This window comes from Chiloscyllium punctatum, chromosome 5 (assembly GCF_047496795.1).
Source record: "Chiloscyllium punctatum isolate Juve2018m chromosome 5, sChiPun1.3, whole genome shotgun sequence".
Taxonomy (NCBI): Eukaryota; Metazoa; Chordata; class Chondrichthyes; order Orectolobiformes; family Hemiscylliidae; genus Chiloscyllium; species Chiloscyllium punctatum.
In genome coordinates, this window is record NC_092743.1 from 7,039,660 (window position 1) to 7,060,844 (window position 21,185).

Genomic DNA, 21,185 nt, shown 5'->3' on the forward strand with positions numbered 1-21,185 from the left:
CTCAACACTTCAACTCCCCCACCCATTCCACCAAGGACATGCAGGTCCTTGGACTCCTCCATCGCCAGACCATGGCAACATGACGGCTGGAGGAAGAGCGCCTCATCTTCCGCCTAGGAACCCTCCAACTCCAAGGAATGAACTCAGATTTCTCCAGTTTCCTCATTTCCCCTCCCCCCACCTTGTCTCAGTCCCAACCCTCGAACTCAGCACCACCTTCCTAACCTGCAATCTTCTTCCTGACCTCTCTGCCCCCGCCCCCACCCCCACTCCAGCCTATCACCCTCACCTTAACCCCCTTCCACCAATCACACTTCCAACGCCCCTCCACCAAGTCCCTCCTCCCTACCTTTTATCTTAGCCTGCTGGGCACACTTTCCTCATTCCTGAAGAAGGGCTCATGCCCGAAACATCGATTCTCCTGCTCCTTGGATGCTGCCTGACCTGCGCTTTTCCAGCAACACATTTTCAGCTCTGATCTTTGAGGGGCCCTATTCTCTCCCTAGTTACCCTTTTCTCCTTAATAATATATTTGTAAAAACCCTTTGGATTCTCCTTCACTCTATTTGCCAAAGCTATCTCATGTCCCCTTTTTGTCCTTCTGATTTCCCTCTTAAGTATACTCCTACTTCCTTTATACTCTTCTAAGGATTCACTCGATCTATCCTGTCTATACCTGACATATGCTTCCTTTTTCTTAACCAAACCCTCCATTTCTATTGTCATCCAGCATTCCCTATACCTACCAGCCTTTCCTTTCACCCTAACAAGAATATACTCTCTGTGGATTCTCGTTATCTCATTTCTGAAGGCTTCCCATTTTCCAGCTGTCCCTTTACCTGTCAACATTTGCCCTCAATCAGCTTTTGAAAGTTCTTGCCTAAAACCGTCAAAATTGGCCTTTCTCCAATTTAGAACTTTTTAGATCTGGTCTAACCTTTTCCGTCACTATTTTAAATCTAATAGAATTATGGTCGCTGGTCCCAAAGTGCTCCCCCACTGACATCTCAGTCACCTGCCCTGCCTTATTTCCCAAGAGTAGGTCAAGTTTTGCACCTTCTCTAGTAGGTACATCCACAAACTGAATCAGAAAATTTTCTTGTACACACTTAAATTCCTCTCCATCTAAACTCTTAACACTATGGCAGTCCCAGTCTATGTTTGGAAAGTTAAAATCCCCTACCAAAACCATTTTATTATTCTTACAGATAGCTGAGATCTCCTTACAAATTTGTTTCTCAATTTCCGTCTGACTATTAGGGGGTCTTTAATACAGTCCCATTAAGGTGATCATCCCTTTCTTATTTCTCAGTTCCACCTAAATAACTTCCCCGGATGTATTTCCAGGAATATCCTCCCTCAGCACAGCTGTAATGCTATCCCTTATCAAAAACACCACTCCCCCTCCTCTCTTGCCTCCCTTTTCTATCCTTCCTGAAGCATTTGTATCCTGGAACATTAAGCTGCCAGTCCTGCCCATCCCTGAGCCATGTTTCTGTAATTGCTATGATATCCTAGTCCCATGTTCCTAACCATGCCCTGAGTTCATCTGCCTTCCCTATTAGGCCCCTTGCATTGAAATAAATGCAGTTTAATGTATTAGTCCTACCTTGTCCTTGCCTGCCCTGACTGGTTGACTCGCTTCTGTTCTCAACTGTACCAATCTCAGATTTATCTCTTTCCTCACTATCTCCCTGGGTCCCACCCACACCTTACGAGTTTAAATCCTCCTGAGCAGTTCTAGCAAATCTCCCTGCCAGTATATGAGTTCCCTTCCAATTTAGGTACAATCCTTCTTTCTTGTACAGGTCACCTCTACCCCAAAAGAGATTCCAATGATCCAAGAATGTGAATCCCTCTCCCATATACCAGCTCCTCAGCCATGCATTCATCTGCTCTATTATTCTATTCTGGCCCTCACTAGCTTGTAGCACCGAGAGTAATCCAGATATTACTACTCTCTAGGATCTCCTTTTTAAATTCCTGCCTAACCCTCTGTAATCTCTCTCCAGAATCTCAACCTTTTCCCTTCCTATGTTGTTGATTCCAAAGTTGTCAATGACCTCTTGCTGGCCTCTCTTCCCCCATGAGAACATTCTGCACCTTCTGAGACATCCTTGATCCTGGGACCAGGGAAGCAACACACCATTCTGATTTTTTGCTGCTAGCCACAGAAATGTCTATCTGTACCTCAGACTAAAGAGTCCCCTAACACAGTTGATCTCTTGTAACCCAACGTACCTCTCGTTGCATTAGAGCCAGTCTCAGTACCCAGAAACTTGGCTGTTGGTGCTACGTTCCCCTGAGAATCCATCACCCCCTACATTTTCCAAAATAGCGTACTCGTTTGAAATGGGGATAGCCACAGAAGACTCCTGCACTAACTGCCTACCTCTCTTACCTTTCCTGGAGTTAACCCATCTATGTGACTGTATCTGCAACTTTTCCCCTTCCTATAATGGCCATCTATCACATACTGTTGCTGTTGCAAATTCTTCATTGTTTCTAACTGCCTCTCCAACCGATCCATTCAATCTGATAAGATTCGCAACCAACAGCATTTATTGCAGATATCATCCACTGTAACCCATAAACTCTCCTTAAACTGTCACATCTGACAAGAAGTGCATATCATTCTACTAAAGGCCATTTTTGCTCCTTCACAATCTACAGACCCAGAAAATAACACCATCTTATCCCTCTACAAAACACTGCTCCAGGTTAACACTCTTCACTTATCTGTTTCTGTGCTGTGACTTTGCCCAGACAGTTCCTCCAAGATCAGTTGTGAATTTCGCTGTTGGTTGATTTTCCCAGATGCACTCCAATGTCCAGCGATGCATGAATTCAAACAGCAAATGGTTTCACTGTGGTGTCAGTTTCCACCCCCCACCCCTGCCCCCGCCCCCCCCACCTCTCTCTGTCTCTCCTGCACTGTCCTCACCATGTGCTTCCTTTGTCTGCTGTTCTCCCTTTTTGAAACTGCTGTTGTTTTGACTTTTTTTTCCAAAGTTCCAAAACAATGCAACAGCATATAAAATAGTAATTGCTGCTCCTGGAATTCGAGGAAATCACCTCCAACACCTAAAATACCTCAAAAAAAGAGCAGCTGTTACAGCCAGAAATTTCTCCTGTCCTCCATCTTGTATTACCCAGAATCCTATATCTTTTTACTATTCCCTATCTCTCTTCTAAAGATCAACCTGTAAAACGTATTTGCACTGTGATTTTTTTGTTGTTGTACTAATGGCATCATTAATTAGTAGAATTACCCCTCTAGCTTTTCCTAATTTACTGTTCTTCTGCAATACCATATATGCTCAATTATCGGATCATATATATGAATTGACAGCTCAAATCCAAATTCAAGCTAATATCACTATAGTCCATCGAATGATGACCATGAAATGATTGCCGATTATTCGAGAAACTCATTTGGTTCGTATATATCCTCTTTAGGGAGGGAAATTGCCATCTTTACCTCGTCTGGGCGACATGTGAACCAACCACAGCAATATAGGTGACTCTTAACTGCCCTCTCAGATGGGCAATGAATACTGTCCTAGCCAGCAGTGGCCTCATCCCATGAATTAATTCATAAAAAGGTCCATGAATAAAGTTACTCTCGTGAGAGAGCAAGCAAGAGAGAGAGAGAGGCGACTGGTGATGCTTTAACCTGAAGGTGGTCATGCCTCAGGTGAGGAGTGAAGTTGAGAAAAGTCCTTCATAGTTCAGTCAGTATGGGAAATGAGCCAACTGAATCAGACCGAGACATCAGTTCTGTTGCACATACTACACACATTCAGGTACATCCTTCATTTGTTTTTTTTTTGCTAAATTACTCCTTGTCATATTTATTCTCTTCCTTTCTTTGACATCCCATCTGCAAACTCCTGTTACCATTTGTCCTGAATAGACAAAGACATTTGTTTTTGACTAAAGCAAAATGAGCAGCTATTCTTCTGCTGTGAAGTGATTGATAGAATTTTCCAACATTGCTAAGGCAGGGTTGAATAGGTTCTTGGTAAGCAAAGGGGTAAAGGCTACAAGGGGTTGGTGGGAATGTGGATTTGAAGTTGCAGTCTGCTTAGCCATTATTTTGCCAGGTGCTGAAGGCGGCTCAGGCCAAATGACCAACTCCTGCATGTTCGTGTTATCTTTGGATCTTCTGTTGTTATTTAGATGCAAACTTCATCACGAGATTGAATTCTGCTATAGTTATCAACTGTAATAACCTTGTCTTATTAGATGAATAAGTATTTTGTCCAAATTGTTAAGGATGCTTGTTACTCGAGTAGAAAATTGACCTGTAATTTTTGAAGTGGGCGTTTGACTCATCCTTATGATACTTAATTCTTGTAGTATGGGACAAGCACCAAGAACATGTATAAGATATTTGTTTAGTAGAGGGGAGCCAGAACTGAACTGTGTATTACTCAGAGTAGACATGTTGTCAAAGCTTTTGGTTTTGCACTCAGAACGATTCACAAGAATACTAACTTGAGGGGAAGCCCAACATCTATTCCATGTGAGAGGAGAGTGCTGATTTGGTTGGAAAGTGTAGTCTACAGATGCCTGAGCCCCACTACTCATCACAAAAACGCACGTGATTAATCAAATCACTCAGTCCATGGTGTGCTTTCTGATTAACTCATGTTACTTACCGAGAAATTGTCATTTATTGCAAAGAAATCAATTCCAATCACAGGCAAACAAACTAATGAATTATCAACATAGAATTCTACTAGCGATTTTTGAGAAGATTTGTAGCTCAGGTTGTTAAGTATGTAAGTTAGCTCGCTGAGCTAGAAGGTTTGTTTTCAGACGTTTTGTCATCATGACTAGGCAACATCTCCACTGAAGTGCTAGTGGTATGTCCCACCTCTCTATTTATAGGTCTTGATTTCTTAAGGTGGGTAATGTCATTCCTAGTTCTTTTTTTCAAGGGAAGGTAGCTAGGATCTAACCAGAACTCCATCAATAAACACATCGATTTGGATACTATCTACCTACTCTTGGGGGGGAAAAGAAAACCGGAAATGACATTACTCACCTTAAGAAACCAAGACCTATAAATAGAGAGGTGGGCCATACCACCAGCGCTTCACTTGAGACTCTCACTGATGTTACCAAATCATACTGACAAAACGTCAATGAGCTAACTTACTTACAATATAATTCTACTACATGAGACTCTAACCCATGGTTAAACCCTACACACACATGGATGCAGATAAACCTGAATAATTTTTTTAAACAATTCAATAACACCAGTCTGCAGAATTCAATGAAGTGTCCCTTTTGCTTCACAAGTTTTCTGATCTCCAAGCTGCTTATTTTTCCAAAGTATATTCAGTTCCTTACTGCAGACCGAGGAATTAGCACACACATTGTTCAGTCTTTCACTAGATTTAACAGTTTACATTAAATGATGGGAGAAAATAGCTATCTAGCTGTATTTCAAGTTTTGGTTACTTTATTGCAGAGAGAGACCTTTCCAAAGTTGCAGTCTCGCGGCTTCTTTCCCTGCATTATTCTCGAAACTATCTGTTCACCTGCCCAGGGCCCAGTCTGAGGGGGGAATTGTCATGCCAATGATTCCTGGCCTCTACAGCTGGTCCTGGTTCCACAAAGCAGTTAGTGTCTGGGCGAAGGTTGTTCTGCATACGCTTGCAGTGCTGTGACATCTTTGACATCTTCCCCCACTGTTTGAACAAAGCAACATTATAAACACAACTCGCAATGAGTTCCAGTAGCTTGTTTTTAAGAGTGTGGTAACACATTCCTTAGTCCTTGGTTTATAGCAGAGTCATTTTCCTACTTTTGGACACAATCCAAAATGTTAAAAAGTGGTCTTTCCGAAATGCACTTTCCAAACAATCAGCACACTTCTCTCATAGTATAAATTTTATATTCCCTTTACATTATTATTTCCTGCAAATTGTCTGGTGATTACAAAATAAAAAGCTTCGACAAAATGCATCAAGTTTGGTATATACTAAATGACCATCAATTGTGAACTATCATGATTTTTCTTTTAGTGTAAATGGAAACTTTCAAATTTTATAACTCAGTGCACATATTAATATTGGCTGGTGAAATATTGTTGATTCAGTCTTAGTTAATACCAAATCATTGTGGGCACAGTAGCAGCATTGGTATATTATTGGATACATAAGCCAAATGCTTGGACTGATGATTTGGACACAGTCAGAACCCAGAACTCTAACTGGTGAATTTTATTTCAATTAATTAAAAATATATCTGGAAGAGAAAGTATTTTTGTGTTGACTAGTAGACCATAGAATTTTCTGGTTGCCTAATGTCACTGAAGAAGGTAATATGTCCTTATCCAGACTGGCCTACCTTTCACTCCAGACAATTTGGTTGACTCTTAATTTCCCCAGACAGTGCCATGGAGTCCTCTAGCATCCACCAAAGGTGCCCTGGGTTAACTACTTATCCACCAATTAGGGTCCACCTTGTTACCACGCTGGAGAGTCAGGTTTTTTTCTTGTAACTCAAACCACTAGGTAAGACTTGAAGCAACAAAGTTCTGAAGTTACTCCGTTGAAGTCAAGAAGGTGACCCATCCTGACAAAGGTGATCAGAAATGGGACAAATGCTCACTTTGCCAGTGATACCTTGACCACACAGAATAGATGAGTTGCTGTTTAGCAGGCTTAGTGAACTGTACTTCCATGAAGTAAAATATATTGCTGATTCAAGTGAACTTTAGCTCCAGGCAGATCAATACGTTTTACAATGTATTATTATAAGCAGTATCCCTTTAATCTCTCACCAGCATCTTTGCGTAAATTAGTTTTCACCAAATGAAGGAATAATTTGGAATATTTTTCCAATTCAAGTTACATATTTTCGTATTATTCATGACTTTGTTTTATTCTTTCAGGGGCCGTTCATCCCTAATTGCCCCTGAATTAAAGGACTTACTGGTAGTTAAGAGTCAACCACATTGGCTGTGGGTCTGGAGTCATTCATAGGCCAGATGAGGTAAGGACGGCAGACTTCCTTCCATAAAGATCCACAGCAGTACGGTTGACTCTTTGACCTCCCCTCTGAAATGGTTGAGCATGCCTCTCAGTTCAAGAGCAATTGAAATGAGGCTAAAAATGAGGAGTCAACTTGATGAAGCTATAACTCCGGTCTACTGGGCACCATTGTTATAAGCAGCAAGTGATGGACAGAGCTAAGCAATTACACAAATCATGGATCAGATGTAAGCTCTGCAGTCTTGCCACACAGAGTGCATCAGTGCAAAAGATGAGGTTGAAGTCTTTGTACCAGCTTTGGGCTAAAAGTACTTAAGTATATAATCCAACTCAACCTCCTCCAGAGATTCCCAGTATCTCAGATACCAGTCTTCAGCCAATTCCATTCACTCCACATCGTGTGAAGGAATGGCTGAGGCACTAGATACTGCAAAAGCTGACAACAAAAGTACTGAAGACATGCTCTGGGCCTCTATACTGGTAAGCAAGGGTCTCCTACACTTTAAACATTGGAGACTATCAGTCCAGCACATCTGTGCATTCGGAAGGATCTGACTATACTAATTCCATTGCCAAGCTTTTGACGTATCATCCTGGGGACTGTGGCAATGTAAGTGAATATCTCAATACTGCTTAAATGTTAGAGTTCCTGAGTCAACCACACATTCAGGCAGCGAGTTCCAAGCAAGCTGTACCAGTACATCTGTGACACTGGTACTTAACTCGACAATTTGAGTACTTGTTTCTGAACCTGAACTTTGTTGCTTCAGGTCCGCCCCAGTGGTTTGAGTGTAGCAATTAAAACAAAACCTGACTCTCCAGCGTGATAACAAGAGGGACAGTAATTGTTGGATAAGAGGTTAACCCAAGGGACCCTCTGGTGGGTGCTAAAGGATTCCATGGCACTGACTTTGAGGAATGGGGCATTTTCATTGGTGTTGTGGCCAATATGTAGTTCCACAGCACACTGTGCTAGCTATCAGCCCATGATCAGCTTGCAGTTTGTGGGGTCAACTTGAGCCATGTTTTCTACATTACAGCAGGCACTACACTTGAAAAGGTACCTCATTGGCTGTGATGTGGTTTGGGAGGTCCAGTGGTTGCAAAAATACACTATGTAAGTGAAGGTCTGCCCTTTCTTTTCTAGGAGCTGCTATTCTTTTACATGAGGAATGTGTGATGCACTAATGTATGGTAGCAATACAGTTCTTAAAAGGAGGATCATCAAATGTGAAAGGCAGTATTCTGAGAGTCCAGTCTTCAGGGTGCTTCAGATTGTGACAGTGTGTGTCTGTGTTTTGTTTGACTGCAAAAACTGATGGAACATGGCTGGCATCTCTCTTTGTTGTTAATCCTCCTAAATAGGCCTTGCAAGCATTACTGTGCTAATGGTTGGAGGGGGAAGTCACCATTTGATTTAATTCATTCAACCTTGTAGTTTGTGAATTGATAAAGAGAATCCTTAATTTGCAGTTCTTTGTACATGAGTGGATTGAAATCTTTATTGCTGCACAATTGACGCTGAACCTGTTAATGAAATTCTTTGTGGGTTGAACTGTAAGTTTTTTAATAAGCTTCACAGTCTGAAGCCTTGAATGGCTTCAATCCACTTTGGTTTTGTTTTTGCTGCCCTCTCTCCCTCCAGTGTAAGATGTGCTGAAAGAATCTGTCATTAAGAATGGCTAATGATGGAACAATGTTTAATGAGATTGACGTACTTCCTCGTTTTTTAAAAAAAAACAGGATTTCCTTGAACGAAAATGTCACCGAGTTGGATAGGATTGGCATTCATCGCTTTCTCTTCATTCCAGGTTAATTTTTGAGAAATTGTTACCGGAGTTAATGGCTGGGTTGAAGTGAAAGCGCTGTTGTCAGTATCATGCCGTTTGGCTGATGATTGTGAGATGTTAAAGGACAGCGCTGCTGGCTTACAGGAGGATCCCCAGTGATTGCGTTTCATTTATAACATTGCCTTGGGCCATTTGCTCCATCCTGCTTCGTTGACCTTCTTTTCAACCCTTCACTGACAATTGTGCAGAGCAGAGTTTTCTTTTGACAGTGTTCCACTTAGCCATGTGACTCCCCAGCTCAAACACTGACCTCCTTCTCATCCGTGTGCTTTTACCTGAGGGCACCCCCCCCCCCCACCCCCCCAAACATTATAAACACCAGCCAGCCTTGGTCTTGCAAGGATGGGATATACAAAGACCTCCAGGGAGTCAAGTCTCAATGAGTCTCATGAGCCCTCCCCTCACACTGCCACAAAAAGAAAGCCTGCCCGAGAGGTCCTGGGAGTTGTTCTCGTGGTTGCAAATGGACCATACCATCTGTTTTTTTTTCTCTCAGTTAGCAACTGTGTATTTTCCGTTATCACCGAAAACCTCCTGCCTTGTTACCAGAGAAGCTCCATTTGGTCCAAAGCTGGCCATAAGTACACACACCAGTTGATGGACACAGTTTTTTTGAATAAACATTATTATGAACTGTTAACTCGTGCATAGATATCAGCCCAGCATGTGCATGTTCTAATGTAAATCCCACTCTGAAATTTGTCATCGATAGCTATCCCACTCGTTAGTTGTCACATTGGATGTTTGATTTTATTTTTAGGGTGTAGCTTCTCATGTATTACTGACAATGCCTATTGTCAGTTATTGCAGCTTCATTCAATATGTCTGGGTTCGTTAATAAGCCAGTAATTGTGCATGCGAAGAAACTTGATTGATCTTGTTGTTTAAAATATGGTACAACTGTGGTAATTAATTGGCCATCCTGTTACCTGGGGGAAAAAGGTTATTTCTGTTTGTTGTGTGGAGTAGTGAGACTAGAGTCATAGTGCACTCGGCTAGCCTTGATTCATTGCACAGACTTTAATATTAAAGTTGTTAAATGTTAATTGAAACAACACTTAACTGGTTTGGACATCATCCATAAAAGTGTTCCCTCATTCAGTAAATTCTCTTTTTCGGGGCTCTATTTTTAAGAACTTGACACTAAACTCAAAGACAATCAAGGCTGTGGTTCTCCCCATGCTCTCCTACAGTACCAACTCTTTAAAAGTCTGTATTAAATTATTAGAATAGCATCAACACTAGTTTAGAAGGAATTTGTGTATCAAATGGGAGGGCAAAAGACAAAGCATGAAATCATCCAAGATGCACAGACACCAGGTTCAGAGGGTATAATAATCCCACGTCAGCTGAGATAGAGCGGACACATCATCAGATTGGTCAAACTTGAATCGGGTGATGAGGTGCTGTACTCAAAAGATATAGCAAGGAGACATTCAGTGGAAAGATGTTAAAGACAGAGCAGATCTTCATAAAGGCTTTTGAGACCATCAAAGCAACATATGGGAAACTATCGCCTAATCACCACCAAAATGGTGTCAGCATGAGCTGCGGCTGAGAGAGATAGAAAGAGGGTAGCCACTGGAGCCAGCAATCTGCCGCCTCCTTTACTGGCCTACAGCTAATAGTCTCCCAGCTCCCCACAGTGAGGACAAGATACCAATCAAAGACCCTCGGCAAATGTACAGCCCAACGCTGACAGCTCCCTAAACCCAGTCTTCCACCAGGAGAAATCCTCAATGCAAGCAATTGCCAATAGCGATCAGACTCATGGTAGGTGTGGGGATTGTCAAATCCCTTCTCAAAATCAATGTAAGTAACATCCAGAGACATTCCTTGGATGATTACTTCAGTCAGTCTGTCTCACAAATGTGATCGGGGTGGCATGGTGGCTGTGGTTAGCCATGTCGCCTCAGCTCCAGGGACCCGGGTTCGATTCCAGTCTTGGGCGACTATCTGTGTGGAGTTTGCACATTCTCTCCCCGTGTCTGCGTGGGTTTCCTCTGGGTGCTCTGGTTTCCTCCCACAATCCAAAGATGTGCAGGTTAGTTGAATTGGCCATGCTAAATTGGCCATAGTGTTACGTGCATTAGTGAAAGGGAAGTGGGTCTGAATGGGTTCCTCTTGGGAGGGTCAGTGTGGACTTGTTGGGCCGAAGGGCCCGTTTCCACACTGTAGGGAATCTAATCTAATCTATCTACTCTACCCTCTGAAAGGTCCATGCTAGCATTGGTGTCAACTGAAATTAGACTAACATTCGTTAATTATAGACTCTAGCAATTTCTCAGAGTTTTAATGATTGTCAACATCCAGTGGAGCTGGATTGAGAACTGTTCAAAAACTCATTTTATGTAAGATGTTTTGCACAGTAAAGGGGTACACTTCATGTCCTTTGGTCTGAGATGCACTTGGATCTGGTCTAGAATGTTAATGTTCAACTTCAGCTGCAGTCTAAGATTATATTTAATGCATCTGTTCAGCCTACTACTCAGAACAGCTAACAATATGCTTTCTCCTCCTTGCAGGGCTTGGGCGGCAATGGGAATGCGCCTGGTGGTCTTCGAGCGACACCAGCCCGACCCTACCTACGGCAGAGGGTAACACGAGTCAATCTCAGGGATCTCATCCTGTGCTTGGAGCAGGACCAAGCAAGGAAACACTCACTGCTTCTGTACCGAGCCTATCTCAAGTGAAGAAAATGTACATGTTGGATTTATGCTGGTTGCACACAGTTCTGCTGAATGATTCCTACATGATGCTTCTAGAAACTGTGACTCTGAACCTTGGGTAGACCTTGTTTACTCTCATGACATTTCATTTTTAAAAAACGCTGACGGGTATAACTTTAATTTGGTTTCATGGATGAAACTGAATTCTTGAACAGGCAAGATGTGGATTATGTAGAATTTTCTGGCGTCACTTGTGAAATTTAGTTCCCTCCTGTTGAAAGATTGAGAGAACTGGGGTGGAGCAGGTATATATTATTTATAGTATGATTGATTGCAATTGTTCCCTACTGAATTGAACTTTCCTACTGATAACTGTGGTACACCATGTTGCTAAAGAGCTTGCAATGTTGCCTTCCCCTCAGCTGTGCTTTATCTGTGTTTTTGTTTTGGGGCATGTTACTCTGTCAGGGTAAATCGTCTCCTGCTTGTCTCTGAGATTTTGGAGCTGCCTATTCTGTAGAGTGGGTGAATCTGCTGTTCCACCTCCGTACTTAGATGGTGCACCTTTTCATCATCGAGTTTTAATCATACCTATGTCACAGACATGGTTTTGCTTATCAGACTTGAACCAGTTATTTTTCTTTGCCTTTTTAAACCACTTCAAAGCAATAATTTTGTGACCAATTTAACCATTCCTGAGTGGTCTAGTGCCCTTAATTTCTAAGCACTGACTGCAATAAAAGATAATATCCCCCATTTTCCAGCTGGTTCACCTTACTTGACATGCCTTCGTCAGGATTTCGTTCACAACTCTGCCTGCTTCCAACCAAGTCTGGGCTTCCAGAGGAGCATGGAATTGCACGCAGACATAGGCAGATTAATAGATGAGAAAGCGATGCAGCTCACCTCACTGCACTAACTGCTTAACTGTTAGCATTAACAAACCTTAAATAAATCATAAAGTCATTGCTGGTCATGCTGAAATTCAACCTCAGTAATTCAGCTTGCACGTAGCAGTTGAACTGAGGCCCATTGTTGATAGTCATTCCCAATGTTTTAGTATTGCATTCAGAATTTCTGATATTGCCCTTTTTTGTAAATCCCGTGGTGTTTATATGGTCACAGAAATGCCTAAACTGGAAGAAGGTACTTTTGAAATGTGATTGTTTAAGATTTTTCTCAGCAGCTTTGTGGATCCTAGCTCTCGTTGAGGTTTTTAGTGCAAAAGGTGTAGCTTAGCACCTAGAGCAGAACGTGGAAGTGTTGAAGATGCTACCTCTTAAATAAAGTGGGCTAAAAGGGATCGCTGTCTGAAGCAGCTGTTCCCCTGAAGCCCCGTACAGCACGTAGACAGATCAATGTGACCAAAACCAATGTTTGCCAGCCATTTATTTACTGACTGTGAAACCAGACTATTGCACTTGCCCACAGAGCCAGAGTTGGGCACACTTGAAAAGTAGTTGAATTGTAACAAGCCATTCTGTTACTTATCAGGGGTAACAGTTCTGTCTGTCTCGGAAGAAATGCAGGGAGTTGGGGTTTCATTGGCATTTGCTGTCTATCATCCACAAGTGTCTGACATTCTGTTTATCTTTTATGCTAGGAATATAACAAATGGAGACAAATTACAGGTGACTTTGCTTGACATTCAACAAGCATTCTGTAAATAACTACACTCCCAAATCTACTATTTCAGGTCTTCCACTCTGGGCATGGTTTTTTTTTCCCCTCCACTACAAAAGAGTGTGCTTGATCAATTGTATTATTTACTTTTGCCCCTACTAAATATAACCACCTTCAATATACTGGTATTAATCACATACTGGTACATGCACCTGCTCAGCAAGGCAAGGGAAGGGGTATCAGAACTCTTTCCAACATCTAAAGGTATCCTTGTAATTCTCTTCTAACCATCACTCCTCCCCATATGTTAGTTGCCACACTTAAGTGAGCAGGATCCAAAGTTTCTTGGCTAGCCCCCTCTGTCAGCTGGGAGGCCACCAAGGAACCCTGCCTCATGGGGTCAGTTCCACTCCTGAGATCTTTATTTGCAGCTGCCCTCTTGGGAAATCAAATGAGGAAACTCAGCAGAGTTGCTTCAGCAGGCGCAAGGCTGTTGCTGTGTGCGATCTGAGGATGAGCTTCTAACCTGCTCGATTTGTTTGAGAGTGTCAACAAGGCCTCAGTGAGCAGGGCTGTCAGGCGTAGCGTCGAGATGAGCACGTGAAGGCCAGAGCAACTTGGAGCTTCTCAGCTTGCGTCTGTTCTGCCAGTGTCCCATCTTTCTGTGTGCAGAGACTTGCTTCGTTCCTGCATGGTGTAGATTCAGACATGGCCTTCTGTTCTGTTCCTTGTTGGGTTTCTCTCGCTGCTCCTCCCACTCCCATTGTTAAATCTGAGCAAATGAGATGTAGGAAAGATTAATGCAGCCATCATGTTAAAGCACAGTGGCAACATGATGTTCGCAACATTATTCAGCCACTTTAACACATCCAGTGCGATGTTTAGTGTGTTTTTTTCCCATTAAGGATAGATAAGAGTTTTTTTTAATGTGTGTATATTAAGCAGCTCAATTCCTTGGGGATATTCTGCAATAGAAGTATAATTTTGATGCCATTTTGAGTAATATATAGAATGTGATTTTTATTTTTCATTATGTAAAGGTGGGCAATGACATGAAATGTGAAATAGTTTTCATGTTTCTGATGGTTCGTAGTTGCCTTCAACGTTTTGGAAGTTGGAGGAGATAGAGAAAAGCGAATGATGTTCCTTTATAATGTCACTTGCTGTCTTCTGGAATTTCTGGAGAACCTCTGAACCAATTAAAACCAGGCTATGGCTCAGTAAATAGTAAAATGAGAAGCAAGCCTGAGTTATATATAAGAGGATGTTTTGACACATGTGCGTTATTACTGGTATCAGGCTCCTTTATTTGTACATATTCCTACAGGCAGTAAAATTATTTTTATTGTGATGTACATAACTATAGTTAAAGAAATGTAGTTTACGTTGATTATTTTGTATAAAACTTTATTTTCAGATGCCCCTACAGTAAAGTGGATCTTTGTTAAATATTTGAGAAATTTATTGGTTTTGCATAAAGTTTAAAAATCATAAAAATGAAAGCAAACATAATGTGGTAATACTTGCATTATAAGCAACATTTTCTCAAAAAAGAAAAACAAGCTTTATAAGTTGCTTTTTTTTTGCTATAAGAGTTCTGCATAAGCAGCTTGTGGTTCAGTTCATCGTGCTCTGGGTCAGAAGGTTGAGAGTTCATCCACTGCTTCAGGGAGTTGAGAAAGTATTCTGGGCTAATATTCCCAGCAACTGAGGGAAAGCTGCACAGTCGGAGGTGCTGTCTTTCAGATGGAACATTAAACCAAGCTCCCAAATATTCTACCCATATTCAAATCAAGATGGCAGCAGCAATGTCCAGGCTCATCCAGGCTCCTTTCCCTTTTTTTTCCCCCCTTCCCTCCTTTTTCCCTCTTCCCTCCTGGAGACAGCACATGGTGGTGACAGCATTGGGGTCTGGAGTGTAGCAGTGGCTGGTGAGCGTGGAGCAGGACCCTGTTGGCTGGTGGAAGGGAAAGCACATGACCTGGCATTGGTTGCTACATTGACAATGGCAACATCAGAGGCCCAGAGATGACTTCATTTGAGTCCACTGCTTGCTGTGGTACAAGGTTTATGGACTCTCTTTCTTTCTTTTTTTAGGTTAATCTTTTTACTGTCTTTATTATTCTTAAACTGGTCAAAATGGTGCTGGATCATGGTGACAGTGGAAGCTTGTTGTTATTATCTTACTGTATTTTTCACTGTAACATACACATGACAGTAAAATGATTCATTCATTCCATCATCACTGTCCTTCTGTGGAAAGGGTTCACTAGATTCTTTCCAAAGATGAAAGGCTACTCTTACGAGGAGAGATTGAGCAGTGTGGGCCAACATTCAGTAGAGTTTAGGGGAATTTGAGGAAACCCTAATTGAGGTGTGTAAAATGCTAAAGGGGATTGACAAAAGTAGACATAGAATAAGAGTTCATAGTTTTAGGATAAGAGGAGGCAGATTTACAACAGGTGAGGAAAAATTACTTCAAAGAGTGATGAATCTGTGGATGCTGGCACACAAGTTTCTTTTTAAAATTTACTAAGTAATAACGAGTTAAAGGGGACAGGTTGGAAAGTGGAGTTGAGGTTGAGATGCAATGAGCTGTGATAGTATTAAATGGTGGAGTAGGCACAAGGTACTGAATTGCTCCTAGTTCTTCTGTTCTTGTGTTTTCCGTGCTTTAGAGTTTGTGCAACAAAGGTTCACTGGTTTGATGCTGGGCACAAGAGGATTTAGAATTCAAGATGGCGGAGGGGCCTGGGTAGGAGTTCCCAACCAATCTATTCCCTCTCACATGGCTGACTCCATCCTTTTTATTTTTCTTAATTTAACTTCTGAATCAAATTCATTTTCTTTCTGCGACTGCGTTGGTGGATGGAGGGTTTGCGGGAATGTTGAGCAGTGGATTCGGTCCATTCCTTGAGGCTGTGGCTCCAGTGACTGTTCCAGCATTTATGGATTTGGGTCCATTCTTTTCCTCTGCTCTGACAACGTCTACAACAGCGGCAGAATGAGCGATCTCTCGGTCCTCAGGAGTCAGTAGGTTCTCAGAAGTTGAGAATTGGCCTCGAACCTCGAGAGTTGGGACAGGCTCTTCGTTGTGGTGGAGGTTGGAGTATTGGCAGCGGTGGTAGGGACTGCACCAGCGAGCTTCCTTCTTGGTGTTGTAGTGTCAGGGAATGATCTTGGCAACTGCAGAGTGCGGCGATGTCCCATAGACGTTGAACCTGTGTAAGGAACAAAAAAAAAATTGTCCTAACTTTGTATAGTTTATTTTTTTATGTAATCAAAATTGGGCTGGCTTATAGTGACTTGTACACATTTTACTGTTGTTTCATAAATGCATGTAACACATCACTATTACAATTAAGCAAAAGAGGGTCACTCTTGGACAGTGGGAAGGCTCTCAATAAGGGGACAGTAAAATACCTTTGTGTCTCTGGAAGTTAGTTAATTGCTGAGGAATGTCATTGAAATATGACAGGAACTTAATAGGCTCTGTCAAAAAGGATGTTGTCTCCTAGCAGTTGCCATCTCAAGATAAGGGTCGGTTATTTAGCACTGAGGTGAAGAGAAATTTCTTCATTCAGGAATTGGAATTTTCCCTTTGAGTATTGATTGCTCATTTCACGTGTACTTTAAAGGCTGCTGGGTCTTAATGAGGTTGACGAATGTGGTTTGTGTTATGACATCATGGTCACCAGGCCCGGGTTCAAATCTAGCTTTATAAATCATTTATTTTTTTATTTAACTGAAAGACCATGTTGCAGATTTGCCTTTAACAATAAGATAGAAATTTGGTGCACAAAAGAAATGAGTATCAAACACAAAAGGTTTTTACATGCAACACAATTTGAAAGATTTCAAAAGAGCTGTGCAAGTCCCAAACAAAATCAGAAGTTGCTGGAAAAGCTCAGCAGGTCTGGCAGCATCTGTAAAGAGAAATCAAAGTCAATATTTTTGCGTCTGGTGACCCTTTCTCCGAACTGATATAGCTCAAAGAGAGAGGAGGACAGTTGGACAGGCAAAGGAGTCAATGGCAATTGACTGGGAGGGTCAGTAGTTGTTTATGGAGACTGTTAGTGGTTTACAATAGGTAACGTGTAATGGCAGACTGTGTTAACAAGGCCTGATGTGTAGGGGGTGGGGGCTAGGACATGGGGGAGTTCAGGCCCTAAAATTATTTTAAACTCTGTCTTGAGTCTGGAGGGCTACAACGTCCCCAAGCAGAAAATGAGATGTCCTTCCTGCTTGTGCTGATCTTCAGACAAGCATTGCAGCAACCCTGCGACAGATGTTGGCAGAGGCCAGGGTGGGATGTTAAAGTGGAAGCTCGGGGTCTTTTTGCAGGCAGAACGTAGGTGTTCTGCGAAGCAATCATCCAGTCTAAACTTTTCCCCGATGTAGAGGAAACTACATTGTGAGCAGCGAATATAGTAGACTAGATTGTATGCAGTGCAGGTAAAGTGCTGCTTCACCTGGAAGGTATGTCCTTGCATACTGAGGAGGTAAATGGGCAGGTGTTATACTGCCAGTTACAGGGGAAGGTGTTGGGGGGTAGTGTTGATGTTGGGAGTCGAGAAAGAATGGACCAGGGTGTCCCAGAGGGGAGGGTCCCTGCAGAAAGTGGACAAGAGAGGGGAGGATCCCTGCAGATAGTGGACAAGAGAGGGGAGGATCCCTGCAGATAGTGGACAAGAGAGGGGAGGGGAATACCTGGTGGTGGCATCTCCCTATAGGTGGTGGAAATGACGGCTAATGATCTTCTGGATATGGATGCTGGTAGGATGGTAGGTAAGGATAAGGGGAAGCCTATCGCTGTTGCAGGAGGGAAAAGAAGGGCTGAGGCCGGAAGTGCAGGAGATGGGTCAGACCTGGTTGATGGCCCTGTCAACAATGGTGCTGGGGAATCAGCGGTTGAGGAAGAAGGTGGACGTTTGAAAGGTTTCCACAAATCCTATCTATTTTTACATTATCACTTTATAGTACTCCAATGCCAGAGAATGTTCCCTACACTATCACAATTATAGGTTCGACCTTTAATACCAGGAATTGAAAGAGAAGTCTTGTGTTTGATTATTCACACAACTGAGCTTAAACTTTCTTGCCTTCAGTGTTCTTAACCAAACACTTCTGATCTGGAATTTTCAAACACCCTTACACTGGGCAACTCTGGTTTCTAATTTGTAAACTAACTCTTCTCCAGTGGAACTGTTCTTGCATCTGACCCTAGCCAGGTCTTCACTGAACTGACCTAAAAGTTTTCAATCTGTGGGATTTTCTTCCTAAGCAAACAATCAAATTCTTGTAAACCAAAAGCAAGTTAATGCCTTTCAATGATTGTGGTGGTGGTAGGGGGGGGAGCAAACGTGCATTATTCACCTTGGTGAGCCCCAGTCATCTCTCTAAAGTTATGGCTTCAGATATACTGGCATGTTAATTATTGAACTTTCTCATCGATGTAGACCAAAACCTATATACCACTAGTTCAAAATTCAAACTCAGAAACAAATGACGTGATGCAAGATTTTAAATTTATACATCTGAACAAGAACAAGTGTGATGCGATATAGATCAGCTGTCAGCTGGTCTTACTGAATGACAGAGCAGGCTCAAGGGCCTGAATGACTACTGTTGATTCTTTATGCTTTTGTTCATACATTTTCTCCAGTGCAATTTGTAGAAAAGCACTGACGTGTTTCTCGTGATGGATGGATCTAGTTCCCCGATCAACTTCAGAGTACACAATCTGCTTTTGTTTTTAGTTTAGTTGGTGGGATCTTGCTGTATATGAGTTAGCTTCCTCATTTTGGTACATTACACTGGCAACTGCAGAACCAAACACTTCATTAGCTGTGAGGTGCTTTGAGTCATGGAAAAATTGCAGCGAGCAATTTAGGATTGGGCACAAATGTTGGTGTGGTCAGAAACACCCACGTCCTTTCAAAAGAACAAACAAAATAAAATCCTTTGTGTAATGCCATAAGGTCTGTGTGGCTCTGATTGTATTGATCGCAGTTTATGTTACAGTGGTATAATTCCCTTTCTTAAAATTTGAAAATTTTTACGAGTGATTGTAGCTGTATAATGGTTGTTTTCAGTTAGAACTTTTATCAAAACAACCCATGGTTCTGAAATAGAGGGGATTATTTATGTACACAAAAGGATCCCCTATTTCGCATGTGTCAATCCTTTCTGCATACAGTACAGACTCTGTAAGTGTTTGTCGTTTATTGAACCTTGAATGCTACAGTAAGTTGACATTAATTTTACCCTTAAACATTTGCTTCTGCCATGCTGCATTTATTTAACAAAACATCTGACCTTTCAATCTAGCCCCACTGCTAGCTCAACTGAAGAAGCCTAGTTTCTCATTGCATACATACATGTTAAAGTTAATCACAGCAGAATTTGAGACCATTCTGTCTATCGTGCTTGTGTTGACATTTGGTAAGAACTCTTCTGTTGGTCCCACTCCTTTTCTCTCTTTCTTTTACCCCCAGACTTGTTTTGTAGAATGTCACAGAACCATCGAGGAGATTTGATTCTTGCTGGAAGGCCACGTGTTGATGAAGCTTTCCATGTTGCACTCATCAGGGCAAGTGCAAGAATACCAAATTTTAAACCATGGCATGAATTTATGCCACAGGAGAAAAGAACGCTATAAAATAAAAACCAAAGTGCTGGAAAAACTTAACCAGATCTGAATGTATCTGGGCCAAGAGAAGCAGAGTTAACATTCCGAGGCCCGTTTGACTCTTCAGAGCTGTCCTCTGTTTGGAAAAAAAAAGGTCAAGCAATGTGTCTCACCTTGAGTTTCTAGAAACTTCTGTTTTACTTTTAACCTGGAGTATTGTTTGTGCCTCTCAAATTATGAGAAAAATAGAGAAGCAGGTGAAAAAGAAAATCAAAAATGTGGAAAAATGAAAAATGCTAACACTGGGGTATTTTAATTGCTCAAACATTAATTGGAATAAAGTTGGAAGTAAAAGATTGAGGAGGCAGAGAAATGTCATAGAATCCCTACAGTCCAGAAAGAGGCCTTTCGGCCTATCAAGTCTGCACTCACCCTTGAAGAGCATCCCACCCAATTTCCATTATTCTGCATGGGATTTTTTACCACGGCTAACCTACCAAACCAGCATATCCCTGGAAACTGTGGGGCTTTTTTTTTTCCTTCTGGCATAGCCAGTTCACCTGACCTGAACGAGGAAGGAGGCATTGTTGGATCTGGTGCTGGCGATTAAAATGGCCGAAGTGATTGTCGGAACACTAAGTAGGAGATTGATCATTGTAATGTCGCTTAGGTAATCCAGAGGAGCAGGCAATAATCATAAATGCACTGCCTGGATTATTACTTGTTTGTACAGGTCTTGAGCATTTCAAAAGGCCATTTCAACTTGCTAAACTTATTCCTTTTTCTCATCAAGAATGCCAAGAAGCATGGCATTCTAACCAGAACTCTTATCAACAAACACATTGAGTTAGACCCATGTACGACCCCCTGAGAAAAAGGAACAGGAACTGACTTCACCACAGGAAATAACATCACCACTGGAAATGACATCGCCAACCCAAACATAGAAAGCAGGAGTTTTCAGCATTGCTTCGCCTGAGGCCCACTGAAGATGTTACCTAGTAGGGTAATGAAACGTCTGGAAATGAACCTTCCAGCTCAGCGAGCAAGCCTACATCCAAACAGAATGCCAAATTTCAAGCAATGTAGACAAACATGAAGCTGGAAGAACACAGCAAGCCAGGCAGCAGCAGGAGGTGGGGAAGGTGACATTTTGCGTATGACCCTTCTTTCAAGCAATCACAAGAATCCTGCTCAAGGGTACTGATTGGGTGGCAAGTTAGCAACATATCTGATTTCAGCAATATTGAATGTCTCAATTGAAAGGAATTTCAAAGGGAGCAGAAGTCATCTCTTCAAGCTAAAATGCAACCAAAAACTGGAGCGAGAAACCAGTGGAGCACTCGTGATCTTAGAGGAAACCCTTCAAATACAGGCTCAACTCATGGCAACAAACTTA

At 42.0% G+C, this 21,185-nt stretch overlaps 1 protein-coding gene across 3 annotated transcripts in view; it reads left to right on the forward strand.

Moving 5' to 3' along the window:
• Positions 1–14,604, forward strand: part of LOC140476855 (transcription initiation factor TFIID subunit 4-like) — a 136,196-nt gene extending 121,592 nt beyond the window's left edge. For 2 of the 3 annotated variants that reach the window (XM_072569716.1, XM_072569717.1), the window contains exon 15: positions 11,389–14,604. In XM_072569716.1, the coding sequence (XP_072425817.1) occupies positions 11,389–11,556 (168 nt within the window). In that variant the 3' untranslated portion in view covers positions 11,557–14,604. Of the gene's footprint in view, positions 1–6,913; positions 7,015–11,388 lie in introns of all 3 variants that reach the window. The other variant, XR_011960613.1, reaches the window with a different exon arrangement.
• Positions 14,605–21,185: the final 6,581 nt, after the last annotated feature.